The sequence below is a fragment of the Conger conger genome, chromosome 15 (genome assembly GCF_963514075.1).
Source record: "Conger conger chromosome 15, fConCon1.1, whole genome shotgun sequence".
NCBI lineage: Eukaryota > Metazoa > Chordata > Actinopteri > Anguilliformes > Congridae > Conger > Conger conger.
The window spans coordinates 27,144,093-27,160,831 of NC_083774.1; the positions used below are offsets into that span (position 1 = coordinate 27,144,093).

The window sequence follows — 16,739 nt, forward strand, 5'->3', positions numbered from 1 at the left end:
TGACATCATCGCTTGGGTTGGACTCGGACGTCTGAGGCTTGTTTTGCTACATTGTTGTCGTTTTAGTTAACAGTTTTTATTTTTATACAACATAACAGCAATACCGTGTCATTTTTTATTTCAGAATCCAACAGAACAGTGTCTAATCTGCAAAAATGAAATGGATGTTTAAAGAAGATCATTCCCTGGGTAAGGCATTTTCTTTATTATTATTGGTAGCTGGGAAATCGATACTGCGAAAACTACGCTTTTATTTTCGGACGGTTATACACTGTTTAGATGCATGTTGCTGTTTGGGGATTTCAAGGCCTAGGCTACGAGGGTGACCTATGAACATTTCCCATTACTGCGCTCAATAGCGTTTCAAAATGTGTGTCAAGTGTTTCCGCAGCTGTATTAGCTAGGATAAAAATAAGCTGCGTGATGTCAAACGTTATATGTGCCAGCGTGATTGTGTTTGTTAAACGAAAGGTATCCTTGGATCCCTTTGTCACGCAGTAGCTAGCTGGGTTGAAAGGTCCACACTGACGTCGGTTGTTTCAGTATCAGACTGACTTTACAAAATGACAACTGTTTGTATCCCTCCCGTCAGCACTCCCGTGGAATATGGAGAATACGTAACAAGTACAACATCCATGTGAACATTTTTTTTAACCTGCATCTCACAGCCAGAGAACTGAGCCCAAAATAAATGTAAATGGTCACCCACCATTTTTAGTTAGGACAAAGCCAAATTGGTCTCCGTAAGATCTTAAAGGTCTACATCAGAAACACACCGAGTGATTTATTTTATTTTTTTGCTACTGTTGCATCAGGGTTTTTGTGTGCCTTACTTTGAATACGCAAATACATGGCACAGCTGAAGCAAGGATATGACCACCCCCACCCCCACCCCAACACACATACACGCAATAGAAAGTGTTATTGATTTTAAATTGTAGCAGCCTGACCCGAGACCCTCTGGAGAAGAATACATCTGTTCAGAAGATGGCCCTGGCTGGTGTGTGTATGGGTGTCCGTGTCAGCAAGGCTATCAAACTTAGTGGACTAAGAGTTTTCACCCAAAATCTCTCACTGTCAATGAAGACACATTGTCACTATGCAGCACTGTAACACACACGACCACTGTTGCTCATCCAATTGCCTACATCACCTGTTACACACACTCAACTACACACCTCATCTCTGTCACACAGCAATCTTAATGACCCTTAACCTCCCTTCTTTAAACGGGGGCTAGTGAAAATGCAAGCCTTGGCATACGCTTGTGGCGATTCTCGGCTGTCTGTACCACCAACCACAGCTTGGTTCCTGAATTCTGCGGAGCTTGGGAAAAGGGCAGAGCTGCCAGACATTCTTTAGATAAACTCAATAAAAGGGTTTGTCAAAACAGCGGTCAGTGACTGAGCGATTGGAAGTGTGGACAGGAATGCGGTGCTCCTGCCTCTACTAAACCGCATCAGATTCATCAGCAACCACGTGACTTTTCACGGGTCAGTTCGTGGGTCTGGAGGTCCTCGGAGGTCAGTCACAGAGGCACTCATTCGCACCATTGTTCTTGATCACGTCAGTTTGTCATCAGCATTTCATTGGGGCGAACATTGATTTGGGTGGCAGATATACAGTTGTGTTCAAAGTAATAGCAGTGTGTTTAAAAACGTGAGTAAAGCTCAAAATCCTTATAATAGTTTTTATTTCGATGCATTGGGAACACTGCACATTATATCGTAAATCAAAACATGAAGAAAAATGTGTCAAGTTTTTAATTACTTTACAGAAAATGAAGAAAAATGAATATTGGGCTGTTCAAAAAAATAGCTGTGTCTGCATTTTTCTTTACAAACTCAAATATTTACTGTATAAACTGAAAAATCTTCAGGATTTATCATTCCTGTGAATCACTAAACTAATATTTAGTTGTATAACCAATATTTAGTTTGTGAGAACTGCTTCACATCTGTGTTGCATGGAATCGACCAACTTCTGGCTCCTATGAACAGGTATTTCAGCCCAGGATGATTTGACAACATTCCACAATTACTCTGCATTTCTTGGTTTTGCCTCAGAAACAGCATTTTTGATGTCACCCCACAAGTTTTCAAACGGATTAAGGTCTGGGGATTGGGCTGGCCACTTGATAACTTTAATTTTGTTGGTCTGGAACCAAGATGCTGCTCGCTTACTGGTGTGTTTGGGGTCGTTGTCTTGTTGAAACACCTATTTCAAGGGCATTTCCTCTTCGGCATAAGGCAACATGACCTCTTCAAGTATTTTGATGTAGGCAAACTGATCCATGATCCCTTGTATGCGATAAATAGGCCCGACACCATAGTAAGAGAAACATCCCCATATCATGATGCTTGCACCACCATGCTTCACTGTCTTCAGAGTGTACTGTGGCTTGAATTCAGTGTTTGGTGGTCATCTGACAAACTGCCTGAGTCCCTTGGATCTTACTTTCATCAGTCCACAAAATGTTTCTCCATTTCTCTTTAGGCCAGTTGATGTGTTCTTTGGCCAATTGTATCCTCTTCAGCACGTGTCTTTTTTTTAACAGTGGGACTTTGAGGGGGCTTCTTGCCGATAGATTAGCTTCACACAGGCGTCTTCTAATTGTCACAATACTCACCGGTAACTTCAGACTGTCTTTGATCACCCTGGAGCTGATCATTGACTGAGTCTTTGCCATTCTGGCTATTCTTCGATCCATTCGAATGGTAGTCTTTCGTTTTCTTCCACGTCTCTCTGGTTTTGCTTTCCATTTTAAAGCATTGGAGATCATTTTAGCCGAGCAGCCTATTATTTTCTGCACTTCTTTATACGTTTTTTTCCTCTCCAATCAACGTTTTAATCAAAGTACGCTGTTCTTTTGAACAATGTCTGGAACGACCCATTTTTCTCAGGTTTTCAGAGAGAAATGCATGCAAACATGTGCTGGCTTCATCCTTAAATAAGGGCCACCTGATTCACACCTGTTTTTTCACAGAATGAATGACCTCACTAATTGAACTCCACACTGCTATTATTTTGAACACGCCTCTTTCAATTAATTATTCAATTACTCAGGACTCAGGAGCATGTGTATCATGAATGTTGGGTCTGTTGGTTTTCTATGACTACTACACCTACTGGTAAATTATTTGCCATGTAGTAATATATTTTCTACCAAAAACAGTGATTGATCTGGTAAGTCATATTGGACTGCTATTATTTTGAACACAACTGTATAGTTTGCCTAGCTAAGGGCTGACGGCCCGTATCTCATGTATAACTTTAAACCATAACCCAAAATTACACTTGAAATGCATCCCTATGTGAACTCAGGGTTCCTCTAACATCCCCCTAATGTTCAAACAATACCAAAGCGTAACGTTCCCCGAGAGTGGATAATGCGCAATTACACTGGACCCTGGACAGACTGTCTCTGCAACATTTAATGTGGATACTAGCATTTCCGCAGCAAACCTGACGACCGTTTCAAACTTATATATATATTTTTTTAAACGGACTTAAAACGCCACAGTATGCAACCTTTTTCATTTGTCATTAGAAGTAACTAGCACACTTTCCTTATGTGCCTTTTCAGTTTGTTTTTTTCCAGATGGGGGGAAATCAGAGGTGATTACAGATAGCAAACCTTGGTCAAATACGTAGTTGTTTTGGATTCAATACTTTTCTATGCTCGATTAATTTTGTCTGTTGCAGTTCAGCCAACCTGAAGAGGACTAGAAGGCAGGGCTTGCAATTTTGAGGGTATCTCATAGGGTTCCAATACACCAGACAGGCTCAGTAAAGTTAAAGAAGATAAAGAAAGTGACACAGTGGGGAATGAAACCCCAGGCAGGGTGGGAGGGGGGGGATGTGGGGCGACATGGCTCAGGCAGTAAGAACAGTCGTCTGGCAGTCGGAGGGTTGCCGGTTCGATCCCCCGCCTGGGCTGTGTCGAAGTGTCCCTGAGCAAGACACCTAACCCCCAGAAATGCTCCTGACGAGCTGGTTGGCGCCTTGCATGGCAGCCAATCGCCGTCAGTGTGTGAGTGTGTGTATGAATGGGTGAATGGGAAGCATCAATTGTACAGCGCTTTGGATAAAGGTGCTATATAAATGCCAACCATTTACCATTTACCATTTAATTTGTACTTGGGCTGAAACTCAGCCACCCAAATTTCAACCAAAGCACTCCACACCGTCTCCCCCTTAACCAGTGCATTTGTTTTTCCAAATGAATTTTTAATTGGTGTATGAAGTCAAGTGCTGAAAGCCCCCTACCTATGCCCCCCACAAGGAAATCAATTTCATGAATTAAAGTAACAACATGCCCTGCAATATTAGAGCATATTTCAAAATTGTAATTCTATTCACACTACAATTTCTGTTTTGTTTCAAGTTCGACGAAATATCACCAACAAAAATTATTTATCATTAAAATCAAAAGAATAAGGGGGTGAACCCTGCCTGATTGATCTAAATACTGAAATGCTGGCATCACATAATTGGACCACTGGGTCCTTTGATCCGCCGGCTCACTGGTCAGTATCACAAATGACATTCAGTGCATTGTGAATATTACAGTGGAAACAGAAATGCATATGGCTCCTGTCCTAAAACATGTCCCTGGAAAACACCAATAATATGGTGTAAATCTGGCAAAAGGTAAAGGTGGCAGACCTGGGTCAATTACTGAATGATTTTGGATCCAAATACTTTTCCGTGCACGATCGATCTCGCCAGAAGGCAGGGTTTGCACTTTTTGTATTTCATAGGATCCCAATACACCAGACAACCACCGTAAAGCGTAGAAAAGTATGTGAATCCAAAACAATTACAACAATTACGTATCTGACCACAGGTCTGAAAGGTGGTAGAGCAGGGGTTCCCAAACATTTTCCTGATGTGGCCCCAAAATAATGTTCAAAACTTACACAACCCGAACACCCCACCCATACACACCACCCCAACAGAACAAAAATGACATTTTATCTTCATAAAGATTTTCAGGCGACCCCATCCTGAAATCGAGTGACCCAACATCGGGGTCCTGACCCTCAGTTTTGGAACCCCTGTGGTAGAGCGTAAGAGACAGTTGAGTCCAGGGAGATTCTGGGCTTGTGACAAGGCGGGAGGGGCTAGGATTATTGACAGGTCCAGGTACCCGTGTTTAGGGGCCGACATGGCTCAGGCTCAGGCAGTAAGAGCAGTCGTCTGGCAGTCGGAGGGTTGCCGGTTCGATCCCCCGCCCGGGCGGTGTCGAAGTGTCCCTGAGCAAGACGCCTAACCCCCAGAAATGCTCCTGACGAGCTGGTCGGGGCCTTGCATGGCAGCCAATCGCCGTTGGTGTGTAAGTGTGTATGAATGGGTGAATGGAGAAGCATCAATTGTACAGCGCTTTGGATAAAGGCGCTATATAAATGCCTGCCATTTACCGTTTAGCATTTAGCCACGGAAGCGAGCGTCGCGGCGACCTCGGGCGTCCGGCCGCAGAACACGCACAGCATCGACTACGGAGCGCCGTCGGCTCTGTCTCCGCCGGTCTGCTCCGCCGGGCTGGAGGCTGAGGGAGGGTCAGCGGCCCGTCTGAGAACCCGCACCGTGCCAACGTGCAGACAGCGCTCTGAGTGCTCCCTTTAAAGGAAGCGGGCGTAAAAATCGATACGCGGATAAGAGCTGGCGCAGGGCGCAGGGCCAACGGCTCACGTTTCCGCAGCGCTCGAAAACACAACACTCCTCTGCTGCTGAGAGCGCGTCCTCAACCAGAGACGCTCATTACCCTGCGTGTGCAGCTATGATTATGAAGATGAGAGGGAATCTGAATATAACACGCTGGTGTGAAAACGGTAAAGGGGCTCAAAAGGTGGTGATGACAGAAAGACGCGAGAGGAACCTGAGAATTGCAACATGCACACGTCTATTGATTTTCCTGAGGAGCCGAAGCTGATAAATGCTTGTAAAGCTCTCGAGTAATCGAACTCTAAACGCGGTGAATTAACACGGCTTATCTGCAGTCAAGCTTGTGCACTGTATTATTTCAGCCAGTGATGGTATCCCCACCCCCGTATGTGTTCCATTGGTGCGTACCTCACAGCTCTGATTGGCTCTGCCATCTTCATTGGTGGGGGGTTTGCAATCAGGAAATGGAAAACTCTCCATAAACACAATGTATTATTCATTGACTTCAGTCTTCCTCGGCCAAAATCAGAGCAAATAAAAACACCCTCTCTCTCCTGGTCTTCATCGCTGTGATGGGTTGGGGAGAGCCACACTGGTCCTGTCTGTCTCCACACATCAGGCAGCACAGCAGTGATACCCATGATGAATGACTGGTGTTGGACCACTGGGTGCTGTTGGGTTACAGCCATTTTAAGGGCACTTTAACCCTTTGAATAGTAGGCTAGGTTTTTTGGAATGTTTTTTCAGAATTCAAAGACGGTGTTCTAGAATTTCATTGCTTTCAATTACGAGCAGTGAGAATTACCATACCATCTGTTACAACCACATTAGAGTGTTCAGTTAAGAACTCACATATTGGGTGAAAAGGGTTAAGGACTCCAGATCAGCACATAAAACCCAACACACCCTTCGTTCAGAAATCACATAACCCACCTGCTCATGCTGATTTTTCTAACATGGCAGTGCTTGTACTGATCATTGAGGGCTGATGTGGGACACCAACGTGCACAGACCAACCAGGTCCTCCCATTGAACTTTCCTTAAAATTAGTCTTGTTAGAAAAATGTCATTACTGCTAATAGTCTCTTGCTATGTGTTAGTTATTTTGTTGGAATAAGCCTATATTCTGCATTATGTTGTTCTTTCTATATTCTGCAACTATGCATGCCATTGGCTCCCCTTGGGTACCTTATCTGTGATCGGCTCAAGAATGACCAATTCGACCTCACTGCCATATTTTACCGACCAGTCCGATCCCAATCATTCCAGGTTTGGGGCTGGATGTATATACAGAGCTCCCACCTCATCCCTTTCTCCCTCTTTCCGCAGAACACAGGTGCGTGGAGTCGGCCAAAATCCGCAACAAGTATCCGGACAGAGTCCCGGTAAGTGTGCCAGTGCCTGCGAGTCTCTTTGAATCCCGAGCGGTACACTTGAGTCCGAACCGAATCCCATGGCCCCGCGGGGTTTGATGCATAGCTGGTTATACTATTGCCCAGGGAGGGGTGGATTTGTCAGGGGAACCCTCACCTTGTCATGCTAGAACAAGTTCTGGAGCGCCGCCCACCCAAAGAGAGTCTGTCTGTCTCTGTGGTAGCACTGGTAGAGTGAGGTTTCCTGCGAAGGGCTATCTGTTACATTTTACTCTGGGGAGTAAACCTTTGAATTGTTTAAAGTTACAATAGGTAAGATTTCTGTATTAAAACATTGTTACAAGACAATTGTAGATCCCTTCCTGTCATTTAAAAAGGCTTAAAAAGGCTAACTGACATGTTGACTCACCCTCTGCTTGCGCTTATAGTCGTTAAATTCAGGGCGCTTTCCGTTTTAAAAAGTGATGTCGCCACTCTTTTGGACTTTGAAATTTGCAAGCCCAAGCCTGGCTTGAAGTAGGTTTGGGAGGGAGCCGAGAATGCGTAAAGTGGCTCAGAGTAGGACTGCTGATCTAGGAACAGGTGTCCTCTGGCTATATCCTAACCTTGACCATTATGAGCAAAAAGGTATAACTGATCTCAGATCAGTACTCCTATACTGAGATACTTTAGCACACAATCCCTTAATTTAGCCGTCCTTGGTCCTCGACTGATCCGGAGAGCAATCGTGGTCTGACATTTTCAGGGACATTCCGACCCGTTAAATGCTCAAAGGAGCAACGCTGGGAGGCTCCTGGAGGATGCTTGAGCTAGGAAACACGAGAGCATCCTTTGTAGAATGACTTTGTTTTGGAACGCATGATGTGTAACTGATCAACCTGTGGATCCACCCTTTCCCCATCTGCCACATCTGCGATTGACTTGGCTTAAGATGACACTTGAGAGAGCAAGGGTGTTCCATTTTCCTAATACACGTTCGCTCTGTCTTCTGGCCCTTTCCCCAGATCCACCTTTGGAAGTACATTACATTCATGCCATTTGCTCTTATCCACGGCTGATTAGACTAAGCAGGAGACAGTTCTCCCCTGGAGCAATGCAGAGTAAAGGGCCTTGCTCAAGGGCCCAAAGGCTGTGCGGATTTTATTGTGGCTACACCGGGGATCGAACCACCGACCTCGAACCACGGTCCCAGTCATGTACCTTAACCACTACGCTAGTCTATATGTATGCATACGCGTGTACATGTGTATTTGTGTGTGCGCCTCAGGTGATCGTGGAGAAGGTGTCGGGCTCACAGATCGTGGACATTGACAAGCGGAAGTACCTGGTTCCCTCTGACATCACAGTGGCCCAGTTCATGTGGATCATCAGGAAGCGGATTCAACTGCCGTCCGAAAAGGCCATCTTCCTGTTCGTCGACAAAACCGTCCCCCAGTCCAGGTCAGAGGTCAGGGTGGGTGGGAACAGGGTCCCAGGGCTGTGGTTGCCCAAAGGCGTCATTGACCCCAATGGATAAGATTTCATTTTCACTTCCTTTAAAGAAAACACTCGCCGACCGTTAACGTCATACCTGGGAGATCAGGGCACTCCTCCCTCCAGTCATTCTGGCCACTTACTGATTTTGCGTCTGCATGTTAACAGGATATATGCCAGTTTCTATGTCAGTAGGTCTGATATTGCGTATGTGTGTAGTGAGGGTGTTGTGTAACAGGAACCTACACTCTATTGTTCCAACCAGCCAGAGCACAGCTTTCTGTCTCCAGGAGAGTATGAGAAACTGATATCCATGTGAAAGGGGACGTGGCCGCAACAGCAGGGGGTTGCAAGGGGACCAGGGCCTCAGGGCGGGCGGCACACTGCCTGCCTTCACCACCCTTTAGGCCACAAGGGGACTGCTTGCTACCAAAGCCGAACAAATAAGAGCCACAATGGCAGTACCGCAGTGGAACACCTTTACTGCGGCTTTCATTCAACAGGGCCGTTAGCCCAGGTCAGGTTTGGAGTCTGTCCAAACTCTGGCGGCCGGTTTTAGCGCGTAGCTCATTTGTTAGTCACACGTCGAGTTCTGCGTGTGGATTTCAGGCGCGTGTCGGGGCTGTGAACATGTTTCTGAGCGCCACTGTTCTCGGGAGTGACCTCTGGGTATTGCTGCCACTGAACCAAAAACTTCTGGCACTTTCCGTTCTCAGTTGAACGTACACTCCAGAGACCCCTCAACTTTCAACCAATCGCAGTCTTACAAAGCCCGTAGCTTCATCCAGTAACCCCCACCACCCACCCGTGGTCTGGTCCAATCGCTGTCGCTGTAACACAAAAGCCAGTCATATTTGCTGACAGTAGGAGAGGTTGGAAGAAAATACTTTTTGGATACAAAGGACAGGCTGAAAGGCCCTTCCAAAGACAGGAAATGTGTCATTACGGGCGGACTGTGTGTGTGTGTGTGTGTGTGTGTGTGTGCGTGTGCGCTTGCACGCGTCCCCTCTCACTCATTGCTCTCTGTCGCCCCCCGCAGCCTCACGATGGGACAGCTGTACGAGAAGGAGAGGGACGAGGACGGGTTTTTGTATGTGGCGTACAGCGGAGAGAACACTTTCGGCTTTTAGACCTTGGACCTCCGACCCTCTGCCTGACCTCTGGCCAGCCCAATCACTACCACCCCAACCTGCCCCCCCCCCTCCCCCCCCACACACACTCCCCACACCTTTCCCCCCCTCATTCCCCTTCGAGTGTGACTGTACCACATATCATGAGAATGTGGGCATTTGTAAGAATGATCACTATATTAATCATATAATCGATGCATCCGTGTCTGCGGACCTCTTGTCCTGTACCCATGCTGTATACATTAGATCGCTAAAAATATGTGAACGACGGAGCGACTCCATTTTGTTTTTCTTTTGATCTGTGAATGAGTTTGCTGTATTTTTGAAAGTGCTTGATATTTTGTATTAGATTTCATTAATATTATAATTTTTTTTGTTTGCTTTACTGTTGTTTGGAGTTCTTCACTTTTCTTTCTTTTCTTTTTTTTTTTTTAGATTATATTCAAAATTTTAAGTTAAAATATTTGAAAGGTGAGGTAGCTGGATGACCTAACCAATAAAAAATAAATTTAAAATCGGTTCTTTTTTGCATCTTTATTTGAAAACCTTAGGAATACATTGGTGAACCATGGCACGACCACATGCGGTATACACTAACGCGCACACACACAAACTCATACATACAGACTTGCACCACACATACAGACACAGACTCATACATACAGATTTTCACCCCACACACACACTCACACACACACACACACACACACACACACACACACACACACACAAACTCATACACACAGACTTACACACACGCACAAACTCATACACACAGACTTCAGACTTACACACACACACACACACACAGACTCATACATACAGACTTGCACACACACACACACAGACTCATACAGACTTGCGCACACACACACACATACACAAACAGACTTGCACACACACACACACACACTCATACAGACTTGCGCGCGCACACACACACACACACACACACACACACACACACTCATACAGACTTGCACACACACACACACACACACACACAGGCACACACACGCACACACACAGGCACACACACAGTCTGTAGGCACGGCGGCTCACTGGAACAGCAGCAGGTCTCGCGGGCAGCGCAGCCACAGTGGGAAGGCCTGCGTACGCAGCTGCAGCCAGGCCTGCTGGTACGTCTGCGCAGCCCGCTTGTAGTCCCAGTACGTGCTCAGCTCCTTCCCCCTACGGACAGCAGGAGATGTGTGTGGAAGTCTGTCGCCTGCCCAAACCTGCAACCTATTACTGGGGCTTAGCCCCTCTCTCTCTCCCCCCCCCCACACCCCCCCGGCCAAACTGCTATTTCCTGTGTGTGACCTCATCAGAGCGGAGGAGCCCACAGTGCGTGCGAATGTCTGAGAGTTTCTGAGAAGCTGTGTACATGTCTTTGTTTGGATGAGTGGGTCACCGCATCTGAGAAAGGCTGTGCATGAGAGAAGGTGTGTGTGTGTATGTGTGTGTGTGTGTGACCGTGCCTAAGAAAGGCTGCGTTTGAGGGAATGTGTGTGAGTGTGTGTGTCACCGTGTCTAGAAAAGGCTGCATTTGAGGGAATGTGTGTGTGTCTATGTGTGGGTTACCGCGTCTGAGAAAGGCTGCGTGTGAGAGAAGGTGTGTGCGTGTGTGTGTGCTTGTGTGTCATCGTGTCTGAGAAAGGCTCCGTTTGAGAGAATGTGTGTGTATGTGTGGGTCACCGCGTCTGAGAAAGGCTATGTTTGAGAGAATGTGTGTGTGTGTACGTGTCTCTAAGCAGCATATGTTTGTCATCTGTACACCTGCGTTACTGACTGATGAAATGCATTGCTGGCCATTGTGTGTGCGGTGTCATCACCCCTGGGACTGATGGCGAGGACGTGGAGTCCAGTTACAGGGACAATAAAGAACAGAACATCTTACACACACACACACACACACACCTCCCTTACCTTAAGGATGGTGGGAGTTGAGAGTCTTCTGTGACTGCCAGCAGATTCAGAAAGCAGTGGAAGAGTTCAGCCTTACAGATCAAAGACCTGCAGACAGATATACAGCCATCAATAAAGAACAGACAGCTGTTTTTCTGATCAATAACAAATCTATACGACAATATAACTTATGTAAATGCATTATTCTTACATACAGCTTTGTAAAAGCAAACTTTTTTTTATCAGAAATGACTTGTATAGCATTTGCCAAAGCTTCACTTTACTACAAATGAACCCGTTTAATGCAAATTAATACAATGAAAAATATGTTTTAAAACAAAATACACACTACAAAAATGATAAAATGAAAACAGCAAATAAAGAAAATGTGTAATACAAGATCTTAAACCACTCCAACAAAAGCTCAAGAGGAAACCGAGGCACTGACAGACTTTTAGGAGTGGCTCAGCTGGTATGCTAAATCGGATTAAAAGGGTGCGGTTTCAAGGACAGTTTGAGATCACTTCTTCAATGTCCCGATTAACTGAGGCAATTAATCAGCAGAAATTGAACTGGTGCCAACAGTGCATTTTTTTCTTTTTTCTAGACATCAAACTGAACCGATACTGGTACCTGGATTTTTCTGTACCGAGATACGTTTTTGTCACTCCCTGTTTGTAGCCGTTTGCAGTGACATCTAGTGGCTGATCAGCGACAGCACACCAGCTGATGGCTGCAATAGAAACAGAAACATGACATGGCCATTCGAAACAAATTAGCGACATTAAAAGCACATTTGACAAAAAAAGAACACATACTATTAAATCTGGGTGTCTATATACAAAGTGAGGAATACACAAAGAATTGTTAAAGAAGAAGTGAAAAGTAGTGTATATTTGTTATGAATACCATACTGGTTAATTAGTCTCTAAATATAATCAAATTTTATCCACTTAAAATTCATTGTGGTACATAGCACTATATCAAACACAATTTGCCTCTTTTGCGCTCGTTGAAAAACTGTACTTTTTTTATTTTTTCCAACCAAATTTTCCCGACTTTCCCGGCTGTTACTGCCTTTCTGGAATGTGGACATGGTCCAGGAAAGCGGCAAAGCAAACTGGCAGCTGCTTTTCAGAAAATGGCATATGACACATACAGAGGCATTACACTACTGGCATTTGGCAGACGCAATAGAATGATTTACACTTATGTAGGAACAATAAACAGCTTACATAGCTAAACAAACGTAGCTATGTAAGCTGCTTATTGTTCCTATGTACGTGTAAAAAAAGGACATATACAGAGACAGAGAGAGAAGGAGAGACAGAGACAGAGAGAGGACAGATGAAGAGGTGAAGAGGCAGAGAGAGAGAGGACAGGTGAAGAGACGCATCCCACCTGCCCCACAGGGAGAGACCCGGCCCTGTCCCTGCTGGTGGCAGCGCTCCGTCTCCCCCTGGCTGTGTGTGAACTCCACACTGGACTGCAGCAGCTGCACAGGCTGCAGCTCATACCCAGCGGGCAGCCCCGTCACATGCGCACACCTGCAGACACCAGACACGCGCCGGGTTAGGCTCATTCCCTCACCACACACACCGGGCCGTCCGCTGAAGAGCAGCAGTCACCTCTGAGCTCTTCTGTAGGGCAGTAGTACAGGGTGAGTATAACCATGTATACTCAACTCTCATGCATGCTAGCATACTGCTGGCCTTTTTTACTGCTATTGCGACTGAAAGAACAACACACACATATACACACCCTCAACCAATATCACAGAGTGGAGGAGCAGGAGGAGAGAGAAAAGGACAAAAACATTTTCATTTATATGTAAATATTTTATGCATTTAATTTCCTTTGGATGATATATACAAGTACTGTTCTATAAGCTATCTACTGTTACATGTTACTGTTTGAATACAGCAATAAACAAAATACATTTAAAAAGAGTAGAGCAGGCCAAATGGTGTATCCAGTTTCATTAATTTATTTTTTTATTATTTGTATTTTGTAATGTTTAATATTTGTATATTTTATTGTTTTATAATTGTATTTTATATTACAATTACACTTCTATCTTGTGCTTTACTTATTCTTATGTTTTCATTCATATATTTAGTTATTTTCCATGCCCTGTATCAATCACTGCTTTGTTTTGTTCACTGGGCGAACAGGTAAAAGAGGACTTGGTTCTCATTGCCCCATCCTGTGTAAATAAAGGTTTGGTGAAATGAGGATGCCTACCTGGCCCCTCCTGCCCTCACCTGCCGCTCAGCGCCCTCCGCATGGCCTCCGGGCTGTAGGGACACTTCCCCGTCACCACGGCGCTGAAGCGCAGCGCCCCCTGCAGGTAGTGTGAGAGCAGTGCGCCCTGGCAGCCCAGCGCGGCCCAGCGCGCCATCTTATCGCTGCAGGAGAGCGAGCGGGTGCGCTCGCCGCGCCCCGGCTTCACCCTCAGCGCCCCCACGCTGTGGTACCCCGGCCCCCCCTCCCGAGGGTCCGCCGGGGCCCCGGGGACGCACTTGGCCCCCGTCCGGTGAACGTCCTTAGCCTGCTCCCCCAGAGCGGGGATATCAGGGTCCTTCGCACTACGTTTGGCGGGTGAGTGGCGGCCCTTGGGTGACGCCTCCTCTTCCTCCTCTTCCTCTGTATCCAGCCGGGGGCGTTTGCAGGCCCCGCCACCCTCCTCCTCCTCCTCCTCCATCAGCCGTCTCAAGGCCCCGCCCCCGACTGTAACTCCGGGCGCCTCATTGGTCCCGTCGGTTCCTTCCTCTGTTCCAACTGGCAGACAGGGCTGCGACTGGCTGTCAGTCATGGGGATGATAGAGGCATCGCCACCTGTAAAGGTGTGTGTGCACAGGCGGGTGAGACCCTCTGGGAGCTCGTGTTTGAGCCCAATCAGACCAGGGGCCTGAATCACAAAGCAGATTTACTGAACTAGCTGGATAACTGAGGTTAGTTAAAATCCGGAACTCTCCCAAATCTGGAGAATGGATTGAAGTAAAAAGAGCCGTTCTGGGTTTTACTCAGCACCGTTATCCAGCTAAGTCAGGAAAAAAAGACCACCCAGCTGTAAGCGATCAACTGTTTGAATGTAGGTTTGTGTGGAATGTACCTAGCCCAGCCAGGCCACACCCCATTACCCCATTGACTCAGCAAACTGGTGAGGGTGGAAAATGTCCTGGCTCAAAGAGCAAAAAAGGAAAATCACAGACCGCAAAAGTTGTCAAGGAAGCAAGTATTTTAAAAAGTTAACTGTGCACACACTTTACTTGACAATACTTTTGCACTTTTGATTAATCTGATTATTCATTCCTGAAATAAAGGTTTCAGTTTTAAAACTACTTCTCATTCGGGGCACCTAGTATGTGTTATTTTGAGAATTAATATGCCTGGGTCTATATCATGAAACAGAATTACCAACATAGTTGGTTAACTGAGTAAAACCCAGAACCCTCCCGAATATAGATTGTAAAAACAGCTGCTTTGGGTTTTACTCAGTGCAGTTATCCAGCTAACTCAGTAACCCTGCTTTGTAATACAGGCCCCTACGCACTGCATAGGCTCATCGTACAGCTGCTCAATATTGCACTGCATTCGCTATCTGCCCAGAGCTGGGCATCTGGGCTGCCCCACCAGGGGCATGAGTGAAACATACCCAATCACCGACTGGCTCGTATCCCTCCAGCCAATCCCCATGCGTTACATATGGACGGTGGACTCACAGGGGGTGTGGCTGGTGAAGAAGACGAACGAGACGCCGTCGAGCAGCCTCCATTTCCCCGTCTCGTCTCCGGGGCAGAACACCCTGCTGCCCTCCCCGACTACTGCCCTCCTCAGCTCCTCTGTTAGGTACCTACAGGACACACACACACACCCACCCAAACACACACACACACACACAGAGTATTTTATCACACGTGCGCACAGACACTGGTAAAATAAAGTACGAAGGTATGCTGCGAGACCACTCCCTTACCTGACGAAGCCCCTTCTGGCGATGACCTCAGCATGGCTGTCATTCAGCACATCACCTGGAGGGGGGTAAAGTCAGAGGTGACAAGTACACTTCCCAAAGAATGGGTAAAGTCGGATGAAATTCAGGGGTCTTACCCCGGGGACTCATGGCTGATTGTCCGATGCACTTGGTACCCGTCCCCAACGACACCACCTCCTTTTCAACTGTAGAGCAAGAAGTCAGGTGACACACTGGTGACGCAAAACTTACAGCCGTGATGTAGTCGGTCTTTTGAGATTCATTGACCTCCCGTTGCACCTGAATGGCGAGTTTATTTAATCACTATAATGGAAAGTCAATTTCAGAATATTTTCTGAGCAATAGTGTTGGGAGCCGCTAACTGAAGGGAGTCGTACAATCTACCAATTACTTGATATTGATATTTACAGATCAAGGCGTGCATAAGTAAGATGCATTAAAATAACAAAACGCCGCTCTACCCACCTATTTTTCGCTTCGGCTGACACTGGGACTGCGCTTCGGACAGTTTCACAACCGCCGCCAGAAGCGTCCACTCTCGCCCCAGCTCTGGTTTGCCTCTTTTTGGCAGTTCGTTGAAGCGGTTGTAGCACAAACGGGCAATCTCATCAGGGGACCACATACTGCCTGCGAAGGTTTTTAAAGAAGGTGTTATAATAACGTGTTTCTATTTATAGGCATGTTCTTTTTAAGTAAAGCTAACGGAAAGTAACTGCCGTCTTTGCTCACAATGTTAGTTCATATCATTTCACACATTTGAACATATGAATCTTTTAACACATAACGTAGAACTCCTCACAATAACATGCTCTCAGAAGTCTGAGCAGGAAATGTACTTCCCTCCGACGTTTCAAGTTTTATTTTCAAAATAAAAGCGGCATATGTATATGTCCTTTCTTTACACGTACATAGGAACAATAAGCAGCTTACATAGCAACGTTTGTTTAGCTATGTAAGCTGTTTATTGTTCCTACATAAGTGTAAATCATTCTATTGCGTCTGCCAAATGCCAGTAGTGTAATTTAGTGTAATGCCTCTGTATGTGTCATATGCCATTTCCTGAAAAACTGCCAGTTTGCTTTGCCGCTTTCCTGGACCATGTCCACATTCCAGAAAGGCAGTAACAGACGGGAAAGTCGGGAATAATTGCGATTGGGAATAAACTGCAATAAACATAACAATCTCACTTGC

At 46.0% G+C, this 16,739-nt stretch overlaps 2 protein-coding genes across 4 annotated transcripts; one reads left to right on the plus strand and one right to left on the minus strand.

The window, feature by feature from the left end:
• gabarapl2 (GABA(A) receptor-associated protein like 2) lies at positions 1 to 10,158 on the plus strand. Its single transcript, XM_061221744.1, has 4 exons — positions 1 to 189; positions 6,997 to 7,052; positions 8,308 to 8,480; positions 9,553 to 10,158. The coding sequence occupies exons 1-4, from the start codon at positions 156 to 158 to the stop codon at positions 9,641 to 9,643; spliced, it is 354 nt and encodes a 117-aa protein (XP_061077728.1). The 5' UTR covers positions 1 to 155; the 3' UTR covers positions 9,644 to 10,158.
• Positions 10,159 to 10,593: 435 nt separating this feature from the next.
• adat1 (adenosine deaminase tRNA specific 1) lies at positions 10,594 to 16,379 on the minus strand. Of its 3 annotated transcripts, none has more exons than XM_061222460.1 (10): positions 16,348 to 16,379; positions 16,014 to 16,175; positions 15,665 to 15,733; positions 15,531 to 15,585; positions 15,277 to 15,407; positions 13,816 to 14,389; positions 12,953 to 13,098; positions 12,185 to 12,284; positions 11,573 to 11,659; positions 10,594 to 10,834 (listed from the first exon to the last, which is right to left on the minus strand). In XM_061222460.1, exons 2-10 carry the CDS (start codon positions 16,168 to 16,170, stop codon positions 10,702 to 10,704), a joined length of 1,452 nt encoding a protein of 483 aa, XP_061078444.1. In that variant the 5' UTR covers positions 16,171 to 16,175; positions 16,348 to 16,379; the 3' UTR covers positions 10,594 to 10,701. The 3 variants fall into 3 exon arrangements, with proteins under 3 accessions (XP_061078444.1, XP_061078443.1, XP_061078442.1); XM_061222459.1 differs by having other exon boundaries at positions 16,278 to 16,368; XM_061222458.1 differs by having other exon boundaries at positions 16,014 to 16,357.
• Between the last annotated feature and the right edge of the window lie 360 nt (positions 16,380 to 16,739).

Coding starts and splice junctions, on each gene's coding strand:
- adat1 (XM_061222460.1), bottom strand. CDS start 16,170: ATGTGGTCCCCTGATGAGATTGCCCGTTTGTGCTACAACCGCTTCAAC. Junction 15,408..15,530: donor GCCAGAAGGGGCTTCGTCAG/GTAAGGGAGTGG, acceptor TGTGTCCTGTAG/GTACCTAACAGAGGAGCTGA. Junction 14,390..15,276: donor CTTCACCAGCCACACCCCCT/GTGAGTCCACCG, acceptor ACACCTTTACAG/GTGGCGATGCCTCTATCATC.
- gabarapl2 (XM_061221744.1), top strand. CDS start 156: ATGAAATGGATGTTTAAAGAAGATCATTCCCTGG. Junction 7,053..8,307: donor AGTATCCGGACAGAGTCCCG/GTAAGTGTGCCA, acceptor TGTGCGCCTCAG/GTGATCGTGGAGAAGGTGTC. Junction 8,481..9,552: donor AAAACCGTCCCCCAGTCCAG/GTCAGAGGTCAG, acceptor CGCCCCCCGCAG/CCTCACGATGGGACAGCTGT.